The sequence below is a fragment of the Mycteria americana genome, chromosome 3 (genome assembly GCF_035582795.1).
Source record: "Mycteria americana isolate JAX WOST 10 ecotype Jacksonville Zoo and Gardens chromosome 3, USCA_MyAme_1.0, whole genome shotgun sequence".
NCBI classification, from domain to species: Eukaryota; Metazoa; Chordata; class Aves; order Ciconiiformes; family Ciconiidae; genus Mycteria; species Mycteria americana.
Genome location: NC_134367.1, coordinates 49,935,985 through 49,957,837, shown reverse-complemented (window position 1 = coordinate 49,957,837; position 21,853 = coordinate 49,935,985). Strand labels below are relative to the sequence as shown.

At 43.0% G+C, this 21,853-nt stretch overlaps 1 protein-coding gene across 2 annotated transcripts in view; it reads right to left on the bottom strand.

The window, feature by feature from the left end:
• Window positions 1–11,579: 11,579 nt before the first annotated feature.
• The window catches only part of LIN28B (lin-28 RNA binding posttranscriptional regulator B), an 86,236-nt gene continuing 75,962 nt past the window's right edge, over window positions 11,580–21,853 (bottom strand). For both annotated transcript variants that reach the window (XM_075497324.1, XM_075497325.1), the window contains exon 4: window positions 11,580–14,555. In XM_075497324.1, the coding sequence (XP_075353439.1) occupies window positions 14,186–14,555 (370 nt within the window). In that variant the 3' untranslated portion in view covers window positions 11,580–14,185. The remainder of the gene's footprint in view (window positions 14,556–21,853) is intronic.

The following is a 21,853-nucleotide window of genomic DNA, read 5'->3' as shown; positions in this document are numbered from 1 at the left end:
GGGGGTTACGCTTCTTTGTGGGGACATTTCCTCATGTAAGCAACATGTACGGACTGCTGACCTGCGTTAATAACGCCCATAACAGCTACCCTGCACTTGTGCGTCCTCAGATTCCTTTTGGATGGGCTGCATAACGTCTGTGGGCATCCCGCACTCACGGGATCCTGCGAGGTGCATCTAGAGGCACACCTCTGAAATAAGCATCTTTGCACAGGACAGCAAACAGCTTTTGTATAGAATAAATTCAACAGAGCCTTGCAAAATCCTGAATGAAGTAAGTGTGTGCCAGGGGTCTGGCAGTGTGATGTTCTCCTCTTGCTTTGGGCTTAAACTATGAATAAAAAAATATCTCCCTCAAGCAGATGGCCTCGTGTTAGGACTGCAGCCTGTTCCTGTCCGAGCAAGAATCATGTCACTGATTTCTTTGCCTATTTAATCTTTTTTAAATGGAAAAAAACCCAGGACATGAATACGCCCAGGTATTTCTGGGTGCTTCAGTCATGTATGGTTCAAAATCACGCTCTTCTCATATGGCCTTGTCCGTGCTGTCCAGTAATGCTGCCAGGAGCTTTCTTTGTTTCCGTGAATTCTGGCTCAAGCCTTACAGCTGAAGGGCAATATGTTATACTTGGGATCCCACGCTGCCATTTTCTTTTGGTTAGCTGATACACCCCCGTACTTTTTGTGTACACGAGGCAGTTTTTTCTGTTGATGTGTGTGGATTAACTTCAAGTGGGACCTTCTAACTCCATTACCTGTAAACGTCTGTGAATGTGGCAAAGTTGCGTGGTGCCCGTCCTGTGAGCGGCGGTCCTGGGGATGCCCGGCAGCTCTAAGTGCTGCTCTGAACACCTGGCACCTCTGCAGACCAGGCCCTGGGTTTCCAAAATTAAGTCGGCATATGTGAAAGCTGATGCTTGGAAAGAGCGAGGGTGGTGGCAGCAGAGGCGAGGACACCAAGGGGAAAGTTAGCTGCTGCCGGCAGTGGGCCCAGCTGTGTGAGGCTGAGGTTTGCAGCTGCCACTTGGGCACCGAGTGCTCCGCTGCCGGCAGCGGGAAGGCAGAGCGTGCCCTGCCTGCACCGCCGTGTCCCGAGGGGGCAGCTGTTGTGTGGAGAAAGGGACGAGGTGGGTGTTCCAACAGCAGAGGTGGCTTAACAGTTTGAGAAGTCTATTCCGCCTTTGGTTTGCAGAAGCACTCGCTGCGGCACTGGCCCACCACCGGTGCAAGGAGAGTGGTGATGAGCAGCTGTGGCATTGACACCTCTACCCACCAGAGCCCCCGTCTCGGGCACGGGGATAGCCTTGCGTTCCTCGCGTCCCAAGAACAGCTGGGTTAGTAACTCTCAGCTGTTGATTCATGTGCTACCTCTGTTGTTTGTGGACCACCTGGTAGCCTGATTTTGATGTGCCCAAACTCATTGGCTACTGGCAAAAGTTTGCCACAAATACTTTCTGTGGATAGTCTGGTGTTCCTAGTTCTTCAGAGCAGGTATCCAAACCGGGAGGTGGTGACTCAATGCAGGAATAATAAAACATGTTCCTGTTGGCTGGATGAGTGTTATCTGGGGATTTGGCTTCTACTACTATACATACTAGCTAATACTATACATGAATTCAAGACCATGTATTTTTGTAATTGTTGAAGTTAGTTGTTTCAGGAAATCCTTTCTGTGTAAAAGACTCTAAAATAGAAAAGCATGTACTGTAAGAAGTTAGAGAAGCGGTTAGACCTCTGTACACATGTCCAGCACTAGCTCTAATATGAAATGTAGAGGTAGTATCTTCTCCAAGGCCTTAGAGGAAAAAGGCAATTGCTCAGTGACCATCAATAACAGTAACAACAATGGCAAAATTATGCATTGAATTAAAAATAATTAAAGATACAGAGGAGGCAGATGAGTAGATCTGAAAATTCGCAAGGCAAATACCTTGCTATATAATCTGGATGAATAAAGCAGTGCACAATAAAGAGACTTGGGGTACATTAACTGTCCTAAGACTCTGAACAAACCACATGATGTCCGGAGAATGAAGTGCAGGAGCAGTGATTTCCAGGCCCCGGGTCTCCTTGCTGTGTCACTGCTGGTTCGTTTCACCAGGCCTGCTTTTTCAGAAGGGATGGGCACTTTCTGGAAGCTGCTGAAGCTGCACTTAAGACATTTCAATCCTTTTCAGGGAAGCAGAGGCTTGTCCTCTGTGCTGACCTGTGACCTGGCTGCTGGGGCCTTGCTGAGAGCCAGTGAATAGCAGACAGGGATGAGACAGAGTAATTACGGTGGGTGAATGGGGAAAATAAAGATGGACCTCTTCCTTTCTTTTATCTCAAATAGAGGAGCTAATTTAGGGAACCCTTTCTGACAAAAGCTCACAGTGACCCAAATCCTTCCCCCTTTGACTCAATGGGGACAAAACCAGGCTCGGAAGCCCCTCTGGAATAGGTTGGATGGCACTTAAGATGCGCTGGGTGATGAGTGCGGGTGGATCCTGGCGGTGCCGGCACGGGACTGGGAAGCTCGGGGGGCTCAGGGTGCCCCCAGGAGCCCCGTGGCCCTCGGGACCTGCCGGCGTCTCCCTGTAGCCAGAGGAAACCAATTGGAAGAGACTCTTGACCTTCTTTATTCTCCCACCAGCCCTTTCTTCTTGTATCCTGTTACTTCACTTTCTGACTTAGGCTTTGTGGTGGTAGTGTTCCAGGAAATGGATGATTTTGTTTTTATTTTGAGTGAGTATAGCATGTCCCTGTGTGACTCACAGGGGTGACAAGGTTTTTCTGGTAATTACTTGTGGCTGTTAGCTGCAAACTAATACCTTGTGTTACTTAGGGGCTCAAAATCTGTGCTGATCGGTGTATTTTCTTCCATTACCTTCCCTGTACCTGTTGTGTCTCCCTGTCCAGCTGTAGCTCCTCGTATCTGTGTACCTATGTAAAAAGAGGCAGGTAGGGTTTTTTCTCTGGAAAATTTCACCAGTCCTAATCCCTGCTTTGTGGAAAGCACTGTCAATGCTGCTGGTTTGAGGAACTTACTGTGCTTGTAGAGAAAAATACTTGTTTAGGCCTCAGAGATAGATCAGCCTATTGTCATTCCCAGCCCCAAGAACTTACCAGTTGCCAGAGTGCTCAGAAAATATTTATCTTACAGCCTTGCTGGGAAAAACCCTAGGCCCAGCTTTGCCACCTCGTCAAGCTGAACAGCAGGAAATTGTGAGTAGACAAAAGACGGGAGGTTTTATGTCATTACCTGTAGAGATGCTGCTGTCTGGTCTAACAGCTGGAGGTGGGAACTGGAATTTCAACCCGTCCCTTGCTGCTTTCTAGGATCTGTGGGAGGATCTGTGGATCAGCAGAGGTTTCTGGGAACAGGTTTTTACCTTCCTCTTTGCAATGCATGGCCTTTATGCAGCTGGGATAGTGGTCAGCTCTGATGCAGGGCACAGCACCCAGAGGAAGGATATTCTGCAGAGGTGGCTGTCGCTCAGTGGTACTGGCAGGGGCCCAAGGTGAAATATTCTTAGCCTCTCTTGATTTTGGGCAGGGATCAGTTATTGGTGCTAAAGCACGTGGTACCAGCCAGCACGTCATGCCGTGCTCACCCAATTTGGAAGCTGCACACACTGGGGAAACTTCTGAAACAAAACCAGATGGTGCATAGAACCCACCTGCTGCTTTAGTACTAAAAGCTCATAGGTTTTAAGTTGCCCTTCAGCTACCCCATAGCCCAAACCAGGAATCTGACACAGCTGCTCTTACCAAAGATGCATCTTACAGATGCTCTTGTCTTAGATGTTCTCGCCAAAGCCTGAAGTCAGGAAGAGATGCTGGTGGCACCACTGGGAAGGGAGGGAGACTTTAATGGGTTCGATGCTCCCATGACCACAGGAGAGCGTCACAGAGGAGATGGTGGGGTCTGTTCTTTGTGCCAAGGTGGGTTAGCCTGGTCTGAGTTCAGCTATAGGCACCCTCCTGTCCTTGTCGGTAGTAATTGCACAGCACTGCAGGAGGAAGTCTGGGCAATGATGTTGCCTGGGTTGGGAGCCACTCTAGTTAATGGTCTGCAAATACAGTACAGAGGGGACACGTGTCCTTCACTGCGGCAGTGCATGTACTTGTGGTACGGGTCCAACAGATACATGGACATCAAAGGTGCAAAATAAAACCTAGCCACGTGAAGTGCTCTAGGGAACAGCTACAGCGCATGCCCCAGGGCAGGCATGATGCAAAAAGCATTCAAGCACCCAAGGAAACAGTTAAACAGAATACAGGGAAGTGGGGAAGGAAATTGCACGTGGGGGAATGCGTGGTACTTAAATGCCCACTGAAGGGAGTGGTCTTCCTCGAGCTGAGCTGTTGAGAGAAACAGCAGGATGTGTTCTGCTTCGTGTATACTGCTACCTGGCATGGGGTTGGCCTGAATCCATAGGGTTGGCCCCAGCCAGGAAAAACATTTCAGCCCTAAGTGCCTATGTCTTGTCAGCACTCAGAACAGTGAGGTGACTTTTCTGATAATAACGGTGAGATTTGCCTGGTAACGATGTACCTGATGCTTCTAATGTAGTTTGTAGCTTGCTTTAACATCTGTATGCAATTTTCTTAATTGTGTGACAAATTCTTCTTCAAATTTGTCACTTATTTCAGGGTTTTTTTTTGCTGTTTCATCCAACAGTGCAATGCTGAGAAATGCTAGCAAAAAAACCCCCAAACCAACAACCAAAGAAAACCAAGGGAGTGCACAGCCAAGCTGGTAGAAAGGAGAATCTCAGCCTTCCCCTTCCCAAATGCATTAGCCAAAACATTTGTGTCGCTCGGGAAGCTGTACCTGCCCACGGCAAGGTTCCCGCAGTCCAACTGTCCCGTCCAGGGGGTTCAGGAGACCAGGGTGAAATGCCTCGGGGAGATGGTCTAAACACTCCTCCTCACATATGTGCTCTCTTTAGCATGTGAGTGTGTATGTTAAATCACCTCCAAATATGCTAATACGGCTAAGGGCACTCTCTGGTGTTGGCTGAGAATGACTAAGAGTTCGACTAAAATGATTTCAGGGGAACGAGGCTGTAGCTTTTAGTAGAGGGGCCAATTCAGGGCCTCCGCTTCTTCATGAGTTATTGGGAAGAGCAACCCCAGTCCTTGCTCTGGAAATGGAGCTTTACCACAGCAGGTGGAAGGGGAGCTGAGCCTATTGCTGCTCCTTAAAACCCCCTCATAGGCTGTCCCTAAACTCCAGGAGCTGCCAGTAATCCCATTTTCCAGATTCTTTGGTCCGAAGGGCTAGAAAACCTTTCCCTCTTTTTTTCTGAAATCACCTGATGCTGGACCCATATGCCTGTTCCTGCAGTTCTTTTGCTTTAATTCCCCTTGGCTTTTGCTAACACAGAAACAGATCCGAGGGCTCGGGGAACGCTGGGGTGGTGCTTGCGCCTGCCCCCTTCACCCTCCCGTGCTGTGGCTGCCAAGCAGAGGGTCTCTGCGAGGGGAGCCTGCGCTCCTCGCTGCGCAGCTTTGTGCGAGACAACCGCTTTTCAGAAACTCTCAGCCTTGAAACTCCCCAGAAGTTACGGTTCAGCAGGCTTGACTGTGACTTTTTGTCACAGCCGTCAGCGTAGGTCACGGAGAGATGAAAGAAACCGGGGCTGGATGGAAAGGAACTTGCTGCGCTTCGAGCCCCTGCCCTTGATGGGCTGCCTTGGGGGAGAAGGAGCATTTCTGCTTTCTTTCATAGGCGGCTTCCAAAATACTTCCAAATTTAATTTATTTTAAGTTACTCCACTAACTTTCAGCCAGTATTTCCCAAAATGCCTAGTTAGTCTGATTGCCTCAAATATTTTGGATACTCCAACTAAAAGGTTTTTTAATTTTGTTTGTTTGCTTTTGTGGTTTTTTTTTTTTTTTAGGTAGTTGCTTTAAAGAACCTAGGGCATGATAATTCAGCACATTTCTAAAAGGGAAAAAAGACAAAAAAGCTAGTTTTCTAGCATATTGAAGACTAAGAGTGTGGCAGTGCAACTGCCTGCCATCTAAATCTGTGTAGTAAGCCAGAATGACTGAAAAAAATGACTTTCGTGTAGTACTGCCAGTAACAGATTTACTCAGCAACAGCCAAGATGAGTCCATCAATTCTCTTCCGGCTACAAACCATCTCTAGACATTTAGTCTTGAAGATGTCAGAGGAAAGAAATCACAGTTCAACTCTGTGCCTTGGTTGGGGGATTGTTCTGCTGGTTAATTATCTTCACTAATGGAAATGTCCACCTACTTCTGGCCCAGGCTTTTTGCCTTTTCTCCTGCGGGGAGGAAGGCAGTGTTCAACTTCCAGCAGTGGCCCAGTAAATGCTGTCTCGCCATGGCTAGTAGGAGTACGTTGTTTGACTAGTGTCTGGTTTGGGGTAACGCAGCCTTTGAACCATAGTCTGCCTGCCTGAAGACAGGAGGCTGGTTTTAAAGCCAGAGCTGGATACACTGTTCCAGCATCAAAGTTGAAGGACTCTGGAGGAGGACAGTAGCAAGTTTCTGAAAATGACGATAAAGGAGGAGGTAACTCCTCATGAAAAATAAGATATTGGGTCTTGCCTATCATTTTTAAAAAGGGAAAAAAAATGGGGGGGGGGTTGCATTTTCTTACTGGTACACAAAGGGACTTTTTACTCTAGTGGAAAAAGATCTGGAAGCTGAGGCCAGCGGAACTGGAAATGAGGCACTACTTGTTAGCAGTGGGTGATTGAAACAAGCTGTCCTGGAGCAGAGCATCTCTTTTTTCTCAAGAGCATTCAGGCCTAATCTGAAGCTCAACTGGAAAATATGCTTAAAGCAGCCAAGCAAACAAGGCTCCAGTTAAAGCTGAGTGCTAAAATTCAATACAACAGCAACTGCCCTGAATTTAATAGCCCGTGTCATGCAGCAGGTCAAACTAGATAAACTACTGATACTTTCTGCCCCTGAATTTTGCGTTATTTGGAAAAAAAATGGGTTGTAAGCATCTAAAGCTGGATGGATACTCTAAGCTCAGTACTTGTTACTCTTTCTGCCTAGTCCACCTTCTCCTGGCTGGTAAAATGGGAGCAACACCACCAGTTCATCTGCGTTGGTTTATGAACTGTTCAGCTGCTCCAGTCCTGAATATCTAGGCTAAGTGCTGCGTAGCAAGTAATGCCCGGGGCCAGGAAACAAAAATCGACCAGCTGCATGTTAACTGAGCATCAGCAGCCTGAAAATGTGCCTGGGGCTCGGTGGCGACTACTCTGCAATCGTGCAGTGGGCAACGCTTGCAAAAAAGCACCCAGTAACCTGCTCTTGAAGGGCCTGGTCATCCTGGAGGTCAACAGCATTGCAGGCAGCAGATGCCCCTGGGCACAGCAGAGTGCTTTGCTGAAAAGGTCTTTAAAGTAATTAATCAGGCCATCACCTAAATGATACTAATAAACAGGAGCAGGATGGCCACAGAATGAACTCCCTCCTCTCTGCCACAGAGTTTCTTCCTGTGCAAATATACAAGAGAGTTTTAAATATGTAAGCAACTTGAAAGTACATGAAATTGTTTGCATCCGGGATATTTTTATTATCAGGGAAAAGATGACTGGTCTGGAGGAAAGGAGATAGGTATGGAGCCTTTCATTAATTAAGAGGAATTTTGAAATGACTGGCTTGTGTAAACAGCTCTTGGTCCCAACAGGCTGCAGGAAAAGCATAGTTCTTTCAAAAAAGGCTAAATTTATTTTGGCACCTAGGGTTACAGAAAGGCTGGAAATAGCTTGGGAGCGTGCATCCTAAGACCTACAGAACAGGGAAGCAAATGAACATGCTGCTTTTATAATTATTTCAAAGGGCTGCTGTGATTTTGATGTTACTCTGTCGACAATTTGGAAGCTTCAACCCAAGAATTCCTTCTCGTTGGCATGCACCAATGCTGTTGCTAATGTCATGTGGCAGCTACCTCTTCTCTGCCAGGTTCGGAAGGAGGGGCTTGGTTTGCAGCAGTGGATTTAGGTACTCCTGATGATCCGTCTGCCTAACGCACAAGACATGACTTCCTGCCTTTAACATGAACATAATAGTTCTTAACTGTCTGGGGGAGCTGCTGAAAGGGTAAAGACCACTGACTTCTAGATGCTCTGGGAGGGAGGCATGCACATATCAGAGACTAGATGGGAAGAATTTGGTGTTGCTGCTCTTCCAGGCACTTTGGTTTCAGCCACTATTAGGCGCTGCTGGAGGGAGGTTTCTCCATTTTACGTGTTCCAAGGGCTGCTTACATCTCTGCACATCCCGAGCTGCTCACAGCTCCCCGAGGTGTCATGCTCCTGCCTGTGTCATCTTGCGGGGTGGTGCAGAAGCTAGGTGGTGGCATGCCCAAGGTGCCTGCTCCCGTTCCTCAAAACAGTGGGGTCTGGCAGGCCAGGAGCATGCGTAATAACTCGGTGTCAACTGTGTTCTTTAAAGAACACTCGTAAGACATTTTAAAGAAAGCCTTGCTCCTCATGACTGACCCAAGAAGTGGGACATGTGGGAGACCTTAGCCAAGGGGATTCAGAGTTGCCTCTTCCCCTTTCCAAGAAAGTGATTAAACCACTTGGCTACAGGCTGGGAGTGGGGTGGGAACAGGACTGGATGTGACGGGACACGTGTTCGGGGGACATGTTCATAGCTCACTCTTTTGACGCCATGACTTAGAAGTGGGGGAGTAAATGAAGTTTTATGTGACTAGAATAGTAGATGATAGAGTAGATGGTTACCCTTCATGCAGATGTTCGTACAAATAGGAAAAAACTTTTCTGCCTTGTATTTAGTAGAGATTGTTAGATTTTGCTATTAATCACCTACATGTAGAGCCCTGTATTGAGACACAGAGGCACTGGAGCTAGCACATTCAAGCCCTCAAATATTTTAATACAGAATGATGAGCTAATGCTAATTCACTAATACATGTTATGTAGTTTAGAGATGGAATTCCACGTAATGGTAGATGACAGCACTTTCATTTCTAAAAAAAGAAACAACTCTTCAAGTAATTTTAAATTAGCATGTAATAGATATGTACAAGCTTACAGATTATGGAAGAAGTAATAAAGATGGGATGAGGCTTAAATACCAAAAGCTTTTCATCCCAGAGAATAACCCAAATGTCTGGCAACTTTTATGACCAGTCTATTCTCACAGAGAGTATGTACCAAAAGCTATAATCTTGCAGTTTAATTGCAACAGCTGAATAGGGTTTGGGGTGCAATTTCTGCAGCATTGCTAGTATGATCCAGTATGCATTAATCATTTATTTCTCCCTCCCCCCAGTAACAGCTTATGTAACTAAAATTATCTTTTCTGAAGATAATATCCTAAAACTGAGTGAACATAGGTGCATATGAAAAGTCTGCCTGGTGACTGTACGGTGCTTTTTTATCATGCAAATAAAGATAATCTCAAAGGCTCACTGTAAATGCCAACGTTATATGTTTTATTTTTAATCAAGTAATTCTTTTAAACCTCACAATATCCATGACTGACAGGAAAAAAAGACATTAGGCATGAAATCAGAATATAAAATACATAATATGTAGAAAGGCAATCAGTGCTTTAGTCCCTCAAGACAGTAAGCAGGTGAAATGACCTTCAAAACTTCAACTCACTGTCTTTTTCTTAAAACATAAAATTCAAGTGATTTTTCTTTTATTTCACCTTGTAAACAACATACAAGTCAAAATGGACAATGAGGTAATCTATACTACAGAAGATAATTTAAAAACACTAGATAAGACACAGTATTAAAGACATATAGAAATCAGTGTTCACTTTGGTCTCTAGTATGGTTATTGTTATTATTACCACAAGCAACACATACTAGTTTAAGCCAGTCTGGTGATGTTTGTCAGCCAGTTGTTGCTTAATTTAGTAATCCAAGAGGTAGTCAAAACCATTATCCTTTGTAAAGATGGTTGCTCTTACATTTGGTTCCATGACAATGGTAGCAAATACCTTGGTACTTTTCAACATTCTCATAAAAACACTGCTGAAGCTGCTAATATACAGCTCCGGTTTAGTATCAAAAAAGAAGCGTGTGTTCATAGATCAACCTCTTGTTATCAGTCAACAGTTGTAACAGAGGTAACACAACCAACGGATCTTAAAGAAGAGGCTGTTGATATACTAAGCAAAATAAGATCGATGCATTTAACAAGGCTCTGCTTGTTTCTAAAACAATACTCAAATCTCATTAAGACTTCTAGAAAATTAAAATCAGTGCATCTGCACATGTACATATCTTCCCAATTACTTTTATATCTAGTACAGGGGAATACATATATATTTTTATGATAAACATTTCTTACAGATAAATTAATTAAATTAAATTTAAGACTCGATGAGATTTCCCATGTTTTTTATAATTCTTCTTACAAAGAATGTTACAAGATCTATAAACACTTTTTATGGGGCTCTATTCACAAAACTAAGTATGACTAAGCAGGAACTCCAGGATAACACTGGTGCAGAGTAAAACTGGGCTGAAAAAGGTGGCCTGCAAAGGGAAGAGGTAGGATCCAAATGTGGTGTTTGGCACTCCCTGAAAGCTGGCTAAAAGCAAAATATTGTAAATGGTATTACAATGCCAGATTTACCATCAACTGCAGCAAAAAGTTATTTGGCTCTTCCTCCAAATACAAGTCTTCCTCATGGCCTAACTTTTGTAGTGTGTAAATAAATGCCATGACCTCTCCTTGGGGGAGAGTAAAAAATACCTCACAATGTCTCTTATGATTAAATCAAATTGAGTATTTTGGGGTAGGGGAATGGGAGGGAGAGATACTCTTATTCCAGGTTTAACCTTATCTCCACTATTGTTAGGAGAGAAATACATCTCCCTGAGCAGATATTTGAACTATTTCTACTCAAACGAGTTTTATTGTGAAGTATTCTGGCAAGGACAGGCTGGTGAATAGGGGAAATCTAGGCTGAGCCAGTGCTGCAGAATATTAATTTTGTCCTTAGACATGAAGGAAGAATCCCAAACTCGGTCTGTGCCTCCTCCTTTAAAGGGTTCTTTGCTTATTTGGAGCAACCTATTGAAGGAGTATAACTAGATTTTTTCCTGCTGCAGCCCAGTGCTAAGTAGTTACCTGCCGCAGCTTGCGCTGCTATATGTTTAACTTAGGCATGTACGTTTTTGTCTGTTCTGGAGATGTATTTATTTTCGTGAACAGTGCCCATAATCAGTTACACAGAAAAATAAAAACTTTCAAAGAAATGTTTGGAAACGTCTCATAATTTCAAATGGATGCTTCATCTTAAACAAGTATTTGCCATAATGTATGCAGTGGTGAAATATCAGTTACATATTTAGTACAGATAAAAAGTATGTACCATAGATCAACAGCCACCTTTAAGGCTAGAGCAGCACAAAGGTGTGTTTATGCAGTAAATATGAGGTAGCCTTTTGCTGTAAACAGAATAATAATTTTATTGTCACTTATGTAAACAAAGTGGGCTTGATGCTTTTGTGTTTTTATTCTTCCCTCTCCACCCCCCCGTCCCCCATCCCTCCCCTCCCAGAAAAGCTAAGCACCAGTAACTCCGACTGGAAGTCAGTGGGAGCTGTGGTTGCCCAGCATCTCTGAAAACTCAGACCCTGTGAATGTAAAGACGCAAATGCTCACATAAGCAACCAGTACAGAATACCACTTTATCATTTCACAGGAACTTATAATACAAAATGCTGAGATCTGATTATCAGAAGTGTAGGTCTATGTCAACTCAGAGGTAGTTACTAGTATCAGTACATAATACTTATATAGAGATAAAAAGGTCTAAGACTATTTGGTTTGTTCTGAGTAAGCAGGTCTGTAGACTATTCTGTAAAGAAAAAACATTACATGGTATATTCCCTGAGCAAAGTTCTTTGTCCTGAGTATGTTATGTAATAGTGATAACATTCTAATATATAAAAATAAAACCTTAAGCTTTCAACAATAAGATAGGGTTTGGTATGTGCTCTTAAGCAGTTCAGTCTGACTTTGGTGCACACAGTGATTTCAAACAGCACCAATAAAAATCTGCATGTTGAAAATATTTCCTTATCTCAGCTCTGAACTTCTTACATATAAACAGGGAATGACCAGCTTTCAAATCCACAATTGCCTATTTCTATAAGGAACTTTGGTTTAAATTTTCAAAGTGACCTAAGTTTTGCATCTTTGCTGTTTAACCTGGTTTTTACACCGGCTAGAAGGTTAAGCAATGCCACTTTGATTTGTCTACATAATTTAAATAAGTTTACTATCCTTACGTAAGGCAAGGAAGTTCTTCTCTATAGATATATCACATTCAATATCGTCAAAGGTAAGTTTTGCATTAGCATACTGAAAACTTCAGTATAAACCATTGAGATTCTCACAAACACTGGCAAGGAATTCACACAAAATAGTTTTCTTGAAATTGTGCCCTTCACTGAGGCGTTGGATTACTACCTGTTTACTGAAGCAGCAGCAGCAGCAGCAGCAACAGTAAAAGTCTCATCTGGCAGGATGAGTGGGAAGGGGAAGGCCACGTAATGAGCCAGCTGCATACCTGTTGTAACTATTGTCTGCAAAAGAGTTACCATGGGTAGGACTTTGGCTCATTGTAGCCTTTCACAAAGGCTGTTTCTTTAGTTTGATTATCCGAGCTTAAACCTACCTTACTCTTTCAAGCTTTAACAGCCTGTGTTTATTGCCAATGTTAAGGATTATACAGGTTTCTCTAATTAACTTACATCCGCAATGGGATTTGTCAAAGTACGTTATCTTACGTATGACTTGGTAATTCAGAAGTTACAAATGGAAAGCGACTTCAAGTTTTGATAGGCTCCAACTCTATTAACCCCAAGCAAGGGCTGCAGCCCAGGGAGTCTCACTCTGAGGCCACCAATTTTTCGCCTCTTTAATGCAGAAGTGTGTGGTCCCAGCGCACTCTGGACCAAGGCTGGTCAGCAACAGTCTCCAGTTCACAAGAAGCACATCATGCCTGGGGCTTCTGGCAAATTTGCAGGTCCCTTCACTCAAGCTTGTCTGCAGCAGACACCTGTCCTTGACTATAAACATGCTGTATCATCAGCAAGGGAGGCTGGCTGAGTGACCACAAGTACCCATCTACCTTTATTCTTAAGAAACTATTTATCCCAGGAGCTCATTAGCTTTGCATTTCGTTATCTTTAAAACAAAAACAGACAACAACAACAAAATCCCTAGGGAGTTCTCTCCATGGTGTTTCAACAGAAAACAAGGGGGAAGTCCCTTCAAATTGAGGGGCGTTACTCGGGACCAAGAGAAGTTGCTGCTGCTGCTGCTGCCACCAAGGTCCCCTAAATGTTTACAGAATACAAAGGGTTAAACAGGATGGTATCCTGATATCACTCAAAAGGGTCTGTTCAGTAACAACTTATACATTCTCCCCTACACAACAGTCATCTAAATTACAATTACAACCATATTAATTTAACAAAACGTTTTGAGAAACCAGCACAGAAACTACACATTCATTGTCTTTTCTGGGGCTTTAAACTCCACACCAACAAAGGATGGTGGCAGTGAGAGCCGTCTTGAGTCATGACACTGCCCTGCATGGGCACAGGGAGGGGAGGGGAGGGGTTTTGATACTTTGTGGAGATGAGAAAGAAAATAACTCAAATTGATGGCATGGGGGATGTCTTAGTATCTTTAGTACCATATGGCGGCTTTAAAATATGAAAGTATCCTTTGGTTCACAAGAGAAGTAACAGTCTTGATCTCAGTTCTGTGTGTGGTTTTTCAGGTTTGGTTTGGTTTTGAGTGAGATTTCTTGGGTTTTCTTGTTTGTTTTTTTTTGAACACATTTGGAAATAGGTTGGAATGCGTTCAGGAACATTTGTGGATACTGTGCCTATTGCTTCACAGTAATGTCTTGTGGGAGCTAGAGAGTGGTCTGATGGAAAAAATATATACTTATAGATATGTACACATACACACACGCGCGTGCACACTCATACACACACATACAGAAGGTAAAACGTAATGCACCCTGCTCAAATGTATTTTGCTTGGAGTGATTTGTCTATTAAAGAAAGAAAATTCACAGTTCCTCAACAGTAGTTAAAATTCCAGGTCAGCTACTGATAATGAAATTATTTCCCCTGTACTTGCATGAGGTAGACATCCCAAGAGGATAAAGAAAATGGAAAGTTATGACAAATGCTTTAAGTTTTTTTCCTTTTCTGAACAGAAGGCCCCTTTCTGCTCGGTTCTTCGGGCGACGCAGACAACTTACTCGACGAAGCCTCCTGTGGTGACCTGCCTGAGCGCTCCGAGATCTCCAACCTGCCCTCCTGAGAGTACGATGGAGACGAGTAGCCATGTGTTCCTCCCCCTTCTCTCGGGAAAGCAGAAGTGGAAGGCTGCGGTTCAGCTTCGTGTCTTCCCTGAGAACTAGTGGGCTGCTGCGAGACAGTTTTATGGGGGCAGTTAGCCACCATGTGCATGATGCTCTGACAGTAATGGCACTTCTTTGGCTGCGGAGGTAGACTACATTCTTTAGCGTGGTGGTCGAGGCCACCACAGTTGTAGCATCTAAAAGCAAAGAGAGACAGCTAATTATAAAACGCAGTGTCAAACGATAAGATTTTCCGTGTCAGGTAAGCTCAGTGTGAGCGTGCACAAGGTCTGCTGGTGAAACAGCAGAGACTTCTGCACCGATATCCCGCTGCCACAGGCTGAGGTACGTTTGACTTTTGCTTTTTAAGTCGCTTGGAAGGTGCCCCTTTGTCATACCGGTGCCAAAAACCACCTTGTGTGCTTAGGACCGGGAACCTTTTACCGGGGATCCCTGCCTGCCGGCTCAGCTCTCCCCGCGCGGCCGCCGCCGCCGCCGCCCCCGCGCAGGGCCCCGGCACCCGGCCCCACTAGAGGGCACCAGATATTCAAGCATCCCGCCGCCGCCGCCGCCACCTCTGTTTACCCAGGTATTTATAGCATTAAACGCCTGCGAGTACTCGTGTTTCAACGCCTGACAGGGCGAACATCGCCAAGCGCGGCGAGGAGAGGAGGCGAGGCAGTCACCAGCACCGGCCTCCTCACCCTGAGGCGGCTTCACTCTGCGTGCACCCGTCGCCGGGTCGGGGCCATATAGAAACGTGCAGAGAGGAGATCTCGGCCTCAGGCATAACCGTGTCCTAATGGACATGCTGCTTTCAGCCAGGGAAGCCCAGACGTGGAGGAGGACACGGTGCCCTGCCACCAGCCAGGCTCTGGCCTGGCACCTTGCCTCCTCCAGCTCAGCCAAGGCACGGCGAGCAGGGGTGGGGGCCACACTTTGACAATGCTTATGTTGCAGAGGGTTTGTAATGGCATTTACGGTTTCAATTCAAAAGCAAATAAATAAAGACCTGGCAAGAATCATAAAACAGGGTTTGTTTGTTCTCTCTCGAAATTCCCAAGCTGCATGCAAGTGGTGGTGACCCGGCATGCCATCTTCAACAGGACACAGCTGCCCAGGAGCCGATGGGCGCAGAGTGCCTGCTCCACACCACCCAGGCAAGGCCTCCTCCCCAGTTCTCAAAAATGGCTAAAATCCACTAAATACTCTTCTATTGACCTTGTTAGGCAGGGGAGTCCTGAAGAAATCTCCAGCAATTCCTTACTGCATCCTCTCGCTTTGTAACACACGCCAGGAACACCAGTCCTTGGATTACATATTCTAACACATGATATGAAGAAATAATTCTAAGCCTTTGGCATGGTGACCCTATGCCGGTCATGTTCACCACTAAGGTTTCTATTTTGGCTATTTTTCTATGGTTTCTGTTTCTTTGTTTTATAAAACTTGCACTGAATGCATAGACATTTAATTTATTATAATCTAACACATTACTGGAGAGAACTAAACCAATAATGACCTTTTTTTTTTTTGCTTAACCATCGACTAGTTTAAAAAACAAATACTTAGGCCTGGTGGAGTCAACTGAAGGATTAAAAAAGACTGTAACTATAACTAACTATATGTACAAAATAGTGCAACATGGTCTGGCTCGACCCCACATAAAAATATTTTAAATTTTCAGATTCCTGGAAAGTAACAAGGTACTGTGTCTCAGCCAGCATTTAGTGGTCACTCCTAGTCTATACAAAACCCAGAAGTTTAGTCCATGCAAAGCTGTATGTACAGCTGGAGTCTCACCTACAGAATATACTTTACCTTCCAAAGAAATGCTATTGATGAAACCTGCGTAATTTTTAAAAAGATTGCAAAATGGCTGTTAACATTTGCAAATCCATTCCAAGAAACAATCCCTCAGCACCTCCCTCTTCATCTCTCTTCTTCACTATTAGCAAGATACTAACCATATCTTTATTTTAACAGACAAATGGAAAAACAGCTTGTTGCCCATGGCATGCTGTCATGTCCTACAAGAGTGACCTATAATTTAGAGAAGTTAAATGATGAACAGAACTTCATTATCCTTTCAAAAAACGTTGTAATTAAATTGTCGTATCTTGCCTAAAAATTAATAAACAAGAAACCAAACCCATTATACTGAACTCTGCACTTCTATGACAACTGCAATAACATATCTTAGGTGAACTGGTTCCATTTTTGTCACCACTGCACAGGAGTTTTATGTGATTTTTTCAGTGGAATTTGAAGACTGTGCTTACACTAGTCTGTCTGCATATACTGCAAAATAACCCATGAAGAGACACAGAATATAAAGCTTCCCTTGAATCAAGCAGAAAATAACATGTACAAGCCCCATTGTCATTTAGTATTGATTTCCCTAACAAGGACATACTAAATATGTTGTAAAATACAAACATCCTGATCTACGACCAAAACATCAAGCTTTTTTCCCCTATAATTTAAAAAAAAAAGTTTTAAGTTATTAAACAATATCCATCTGACCACTTTTTCCCAAATCATTGCAGATATTTTCAAATTAGTGAACCCCACTTAACAGTAGCATTCAGTCTTCTTAACTGGCATTCAGCTATGTTTCCCTGACAAGCTTTCTAAACACCTTCTGGATAAAATAATACGGAAGTAAAACTTGCAATTAGAAAAACAAAAGAACAGCAACAACAAAAACCCTTAAGTGTTTTACTTTCTCCCCCTCCAATAAATACATCTAAGGATTCAGAAATGTGGTATTTATTATCATTTAGGTTATATTAAAGAATGATGTTCATTATTGTCTCCTTCATCAGTTTCTAGCAGTGTACCTGTTCCTGGGCTAACTATAGTATAATACAGTATAACATGGGAGTGTGCAGACATTCTGGAAATGGTGCATTTTATCTTAATTCAGAAAACAGAATTTTGTAGCTGTGAATGCATTTGCACTTGCTTTCTTCCCTTAATATCACATGCATTTAGAGTGGTTTAAAAAAGACAAAAGTTTGAAAATAGGTTAAAGGGCCTCAGTAGCAGGGTAGGCGGTAGCCATGGACAAATCAATTTAATCAGTCACTATGGTATGCACTGTGTTATCCAATTCAGTGAACCATTTCACCTCACCAATTGACCAAGAACCTGCTGTCAGGGCCCCTGCTTCCACTCAAGAGGCCTCCGTCACCTTTTGCATATATATTTATCAATACATCCTACTTGCAAAATATCATAATTCCCTGCATTTATTCAAATCGCTGCTAAAATGTCACATATATATATTTATCAATACATCCTACTTGCAAAATATCATAATTCCCTGCATTTATTCGAATCGCTGCTAAAATGTCACCATAAAAGAAAACTCTATCAGAAGCAGTTGTGATTAAACTATGATTTGGCTTTTCCAGAATGTTTTTTGTTACCAACCAACTCAAGCATCTGGCTAAAGTGTCGCATTAGAATATGTGCCAGCCGGGGTGTGCCTGGACTTAAACAGGAGGGTGGTATTTATTCAGTTCTTTTAACTATTTATTCATTCCTTGTCAATCACTCTTACCAGGAGAACAGATCACACCCCGCTCTGAAATGCCTTCCTTCTCAAGGGATTTACACCAAAATGGAAATGGTCAGCCACCTCAGAGCTCACAAATGATCCACACACATTAAGGTATGGTATTAACCCTTTTGTCCAAAACATTTCAACTCTTTGCTCCTCTCTGCTGTGTATACTTACGTTACAACATAACGAAACCTGATAGCATATGAGATGCGCACACAAGCTTATATATCCACATCTCCATATAGATAAATATATAGAACAATATACAAGCTGGCTCCTGCTAAGAAAATTAGCAAATTCTCATTTGAGTATGTTCTCAGAAACTCTACATTAGTACAACCTTAGCAAATATTTCTTCAGTTCAGAAGCACCATGGAAATAATGTATGTTAGCTTAAACACAACATAAAAGTTCATATGTAAATTACATCATGCAATGAATAAACCACAAAAAGCCCTTAAAAGTGCAATTATAGTAGAAGTAACCCTTACAAAAAAGCAACAGCAAGAAGGATTTGTTAAAATAGGACTGTCTTTCTCACAGTAGATTCCCATGATTTACTAGGTAGCTTCAGGCTCAAAAAATAATGCAACAGAGTAAATAAAGAGATGGCAATTATCCTAACGGGGAATCCTTTCTTCACTACAGCACTGACAGGAAGGTGAATCAGGGTGATTTTTTAATATAAAAAAGATGAACATTTTAATAAAGGAATACCTTGAGGAACTTGTCTAGCATTGTATTTCGATATTCTCGAGAAAACAGTAACATTAATACCTACTAACGAAGAAAGAAGAGAGCATATAGCAAGGTTAAAAAACACTTTAAATTCTTCACTATGGATTTGTGATTGCACAGAACTAGACATATTAAAGGAAACATGAACAAGCAAAAAGCGTACAGGTTCCAACATAAGCTATGTTGTATTAATTGCAATAACCTGATGACTGAAATTCATTAGAAGTACTCAATTTCACAACCAAATGCAAATGCAAAATAAAATACTCCCTAGTCTTCAGCTTTTTCCTTGTCCCAGCAGTCAGCTTCTACTTAGGAAGCACACCCTAGCCCTGTCTCTTTTAAAATGACAATACCCCTGCCTTTCAAATAAGTTCGCCACAATAACAGCTCAGCTGAGCTAAGCAGTAAGGAGAGTAAGCACAACTGCCTGCTTCTTCGTGCTGCTGTATAATATGATTTAGATGATAATCCAATATATACAACAAGTAGAGAATCATTTGTGTGGTTCCACACTATTATCTGTTGAGAGAAAAAGCTTTAAAATTACCCTGATGACTGACTTTTTCTTGGGGGGGAAGGGAGGGGTTAACATCTAACAGGGACAGCAAAGGGAAGAAAGGGGGTATAGTCAGAGGAAGACTAAAATTAATTCACCAGGATATTCCCTACACCAACTCCTCTTTTGTTTTTCCTTTTTAAATGCTATCAGACAACAAACAACTGCATCTTGACTAACAATGCTCCATCTAGCAATGTTAATGCTTTGAAAAATGGCATGGTATTCCAACAGCACATGCAAGCGAGATGTTTTTACAATACACTGAATGCCAACTAAGTAGTTAAAGCATAAAGGAAATGTTCAAAATTGTACCTAAATGTGCTGTCTTTTTTAGTAATTACTTTCACAGCATACCTAAAGAAAGGCCAGTTCTTGCAGACAGAACATGCAGCAGATCGCTTGAATTACCCTATTTTGCTTGTAAAGGGAGGTTAAACTATCCATAATCTAACAGAAATATGGATCTTAGACAAAACTAAGATTTTTACTCTTCAAGGGCTTCAGTGACTTGTCTTGAAAATCAGGCCATGGGGCAGCGCAAGGGGACACTTCTTGCTGGTGGATGTGAACACTTAGAAAAGTTCGGGGAGGTGTGTGCTTGCTCAGGCACTACCTGGGACAAGTGAGAAACTTCCAACACCTCTGCAGGACGGGAACAGTCTTCTGGATTGTCGAGGATCTGCTAATTTCAAATTGTCTTTGAGATAAATACAAACTTATTTTAATGGATTACTTAAATATTCCAGTAACCAAATCCTGCATATCAAATCAGTCACAGCAGCACTCCAAAGACTGACAGGATCACAGGTGATTGCTGCTAAATGGGCACCTCTCATGTTACTGTATTATAAAAGGACTAATCACTTTTACTTAATACGAAAGTATAATACGAAAATCCTTCTTGCTGAGAAGCCTACACTCGAAAGTGAAAAAACAGTCTGAGTATTTTTTGAAACAGGGCATTACCGTTATGCCTTAAAACAGATAGCATGTGCAGACCTCAGCCTTTTACAGGAAGAAATGCTGAAACTGAATATGAGGCTGCAGTCGCTGCAACTTAAAAACAGGCGGCAACTGTCCCTGGAAAATAAAAAAGTTTGGTCAGCTGCCAGGGCAACAAGCAGCAGGAGCAGCAGTAGCAGCGGCAGCATGTGGCAGGGGAGAAGCGGGAGGCAGTGGGGACCTCCACGCGCCCCAAGCAGCAGCCAGCGCCTGCCAGCAGCCCCGCGCTGGGCACCAGCTCCTCTGGCATTTCATTCCTTCCTCTACCACTTTTACCGGGGGATTCCCTTGCAAGCATTGTTTTGGGAGGTTTCTCCCCCCCCCCACCTCTTCCCCGAACCTTTTAAGCAGCATTAAATCCCAGGGGAAATAAAGCCGGCCTGTGTTTTTTAAAAAATCATGGGGCACAGGAGGGAGCCCCGCCGCGGTGCATGGCTGCACTCCCTTGCTGCCGACTGTGCCCCGCAGCTGCCCTGCTCCCTGCACCCAGCGGGGAATTAACCCGCAGAAACGTGGCCCAGCTTTTTGTATTTAAAGGATGAAAACTCACTGGTGAGTCAACGAGACATACACAAGATGCACTGAACGTACACGCTCTGCCTGCACCTTCCGAGAGGGAAATTGCTGGAATGTTTCTGCTCACATGCACATTTCTGGGGTTTATGCCATTTTATTTATCAACCTTTAATTCTAAAGCTGTAGCTGAATGCAACAGAGAATACAGGTAACTTTGAAAACACTCTAATAAGGTAATAGTATTCAAAATAATGAATACTGAAATAATACTGAAAAAATCATTTAAGGTCAAGTGAAATTATCTTGTTAAATAAACTAGAGAATGGAGCATTTAGCATCCTCATCGGAGCATTTATGGTGTGTCCAGCAAGCACGGTCACACTAAGGCAGAAAACTTCACTAGCACCGTCATTTATCAATCCATGGGGGAAAAAAAAAAAATCAGTTTAATTTTAAACCTGTAATTATTTTTAGCCAAGTATGTTGGAAAATGGTGTATTATCAATGCAGAAAACGGCACATCAGGGCCACATTTAGATTTGTGCTGATCCTGTGATTATTTGCTACCCTGAACCCCTCGGTTCACGCAAAACACTGTGCAGAGGCGACATGCTGGGAAAGTTAATTGCAGGCTGTTGTTCTTCAATAAAATTCAGTTTGAAAATTTCCTGTGCTTTACTAGCTTTTTGAGATTAACAGGAATATCGTTTTCTAAAAAAAAAAAAAAAAAAAAAGATAACCTCAAGAAATAAAAATGAAATAAAATAAAAATGCTCATTTATCTATTTCTCCTCCAAATCCTACAACACATGATAACGTATGGGAGATTGGAGACTTTCAATTTCATGAGAAAAACAAGGTCCCTCCATTTTTTTAAGCTTGCCTTCTTTCATCTTATAGATAGCCCCAGCATGCTGACACAAACCCACGGTCTGCAAGGCTTCCAATAACACAGGGCCGAATATTGATGATGTTTACTCTTGTGACAAATATATAAATAAAAATGCCCTGTTGTAAACTCATCAGATCAACTAGTTTTCTGTGGTTAGTTCTAAATCAATCCATTTCCCCCGGTGTATCACAGAAGTAGTATCAATAGGTTACGG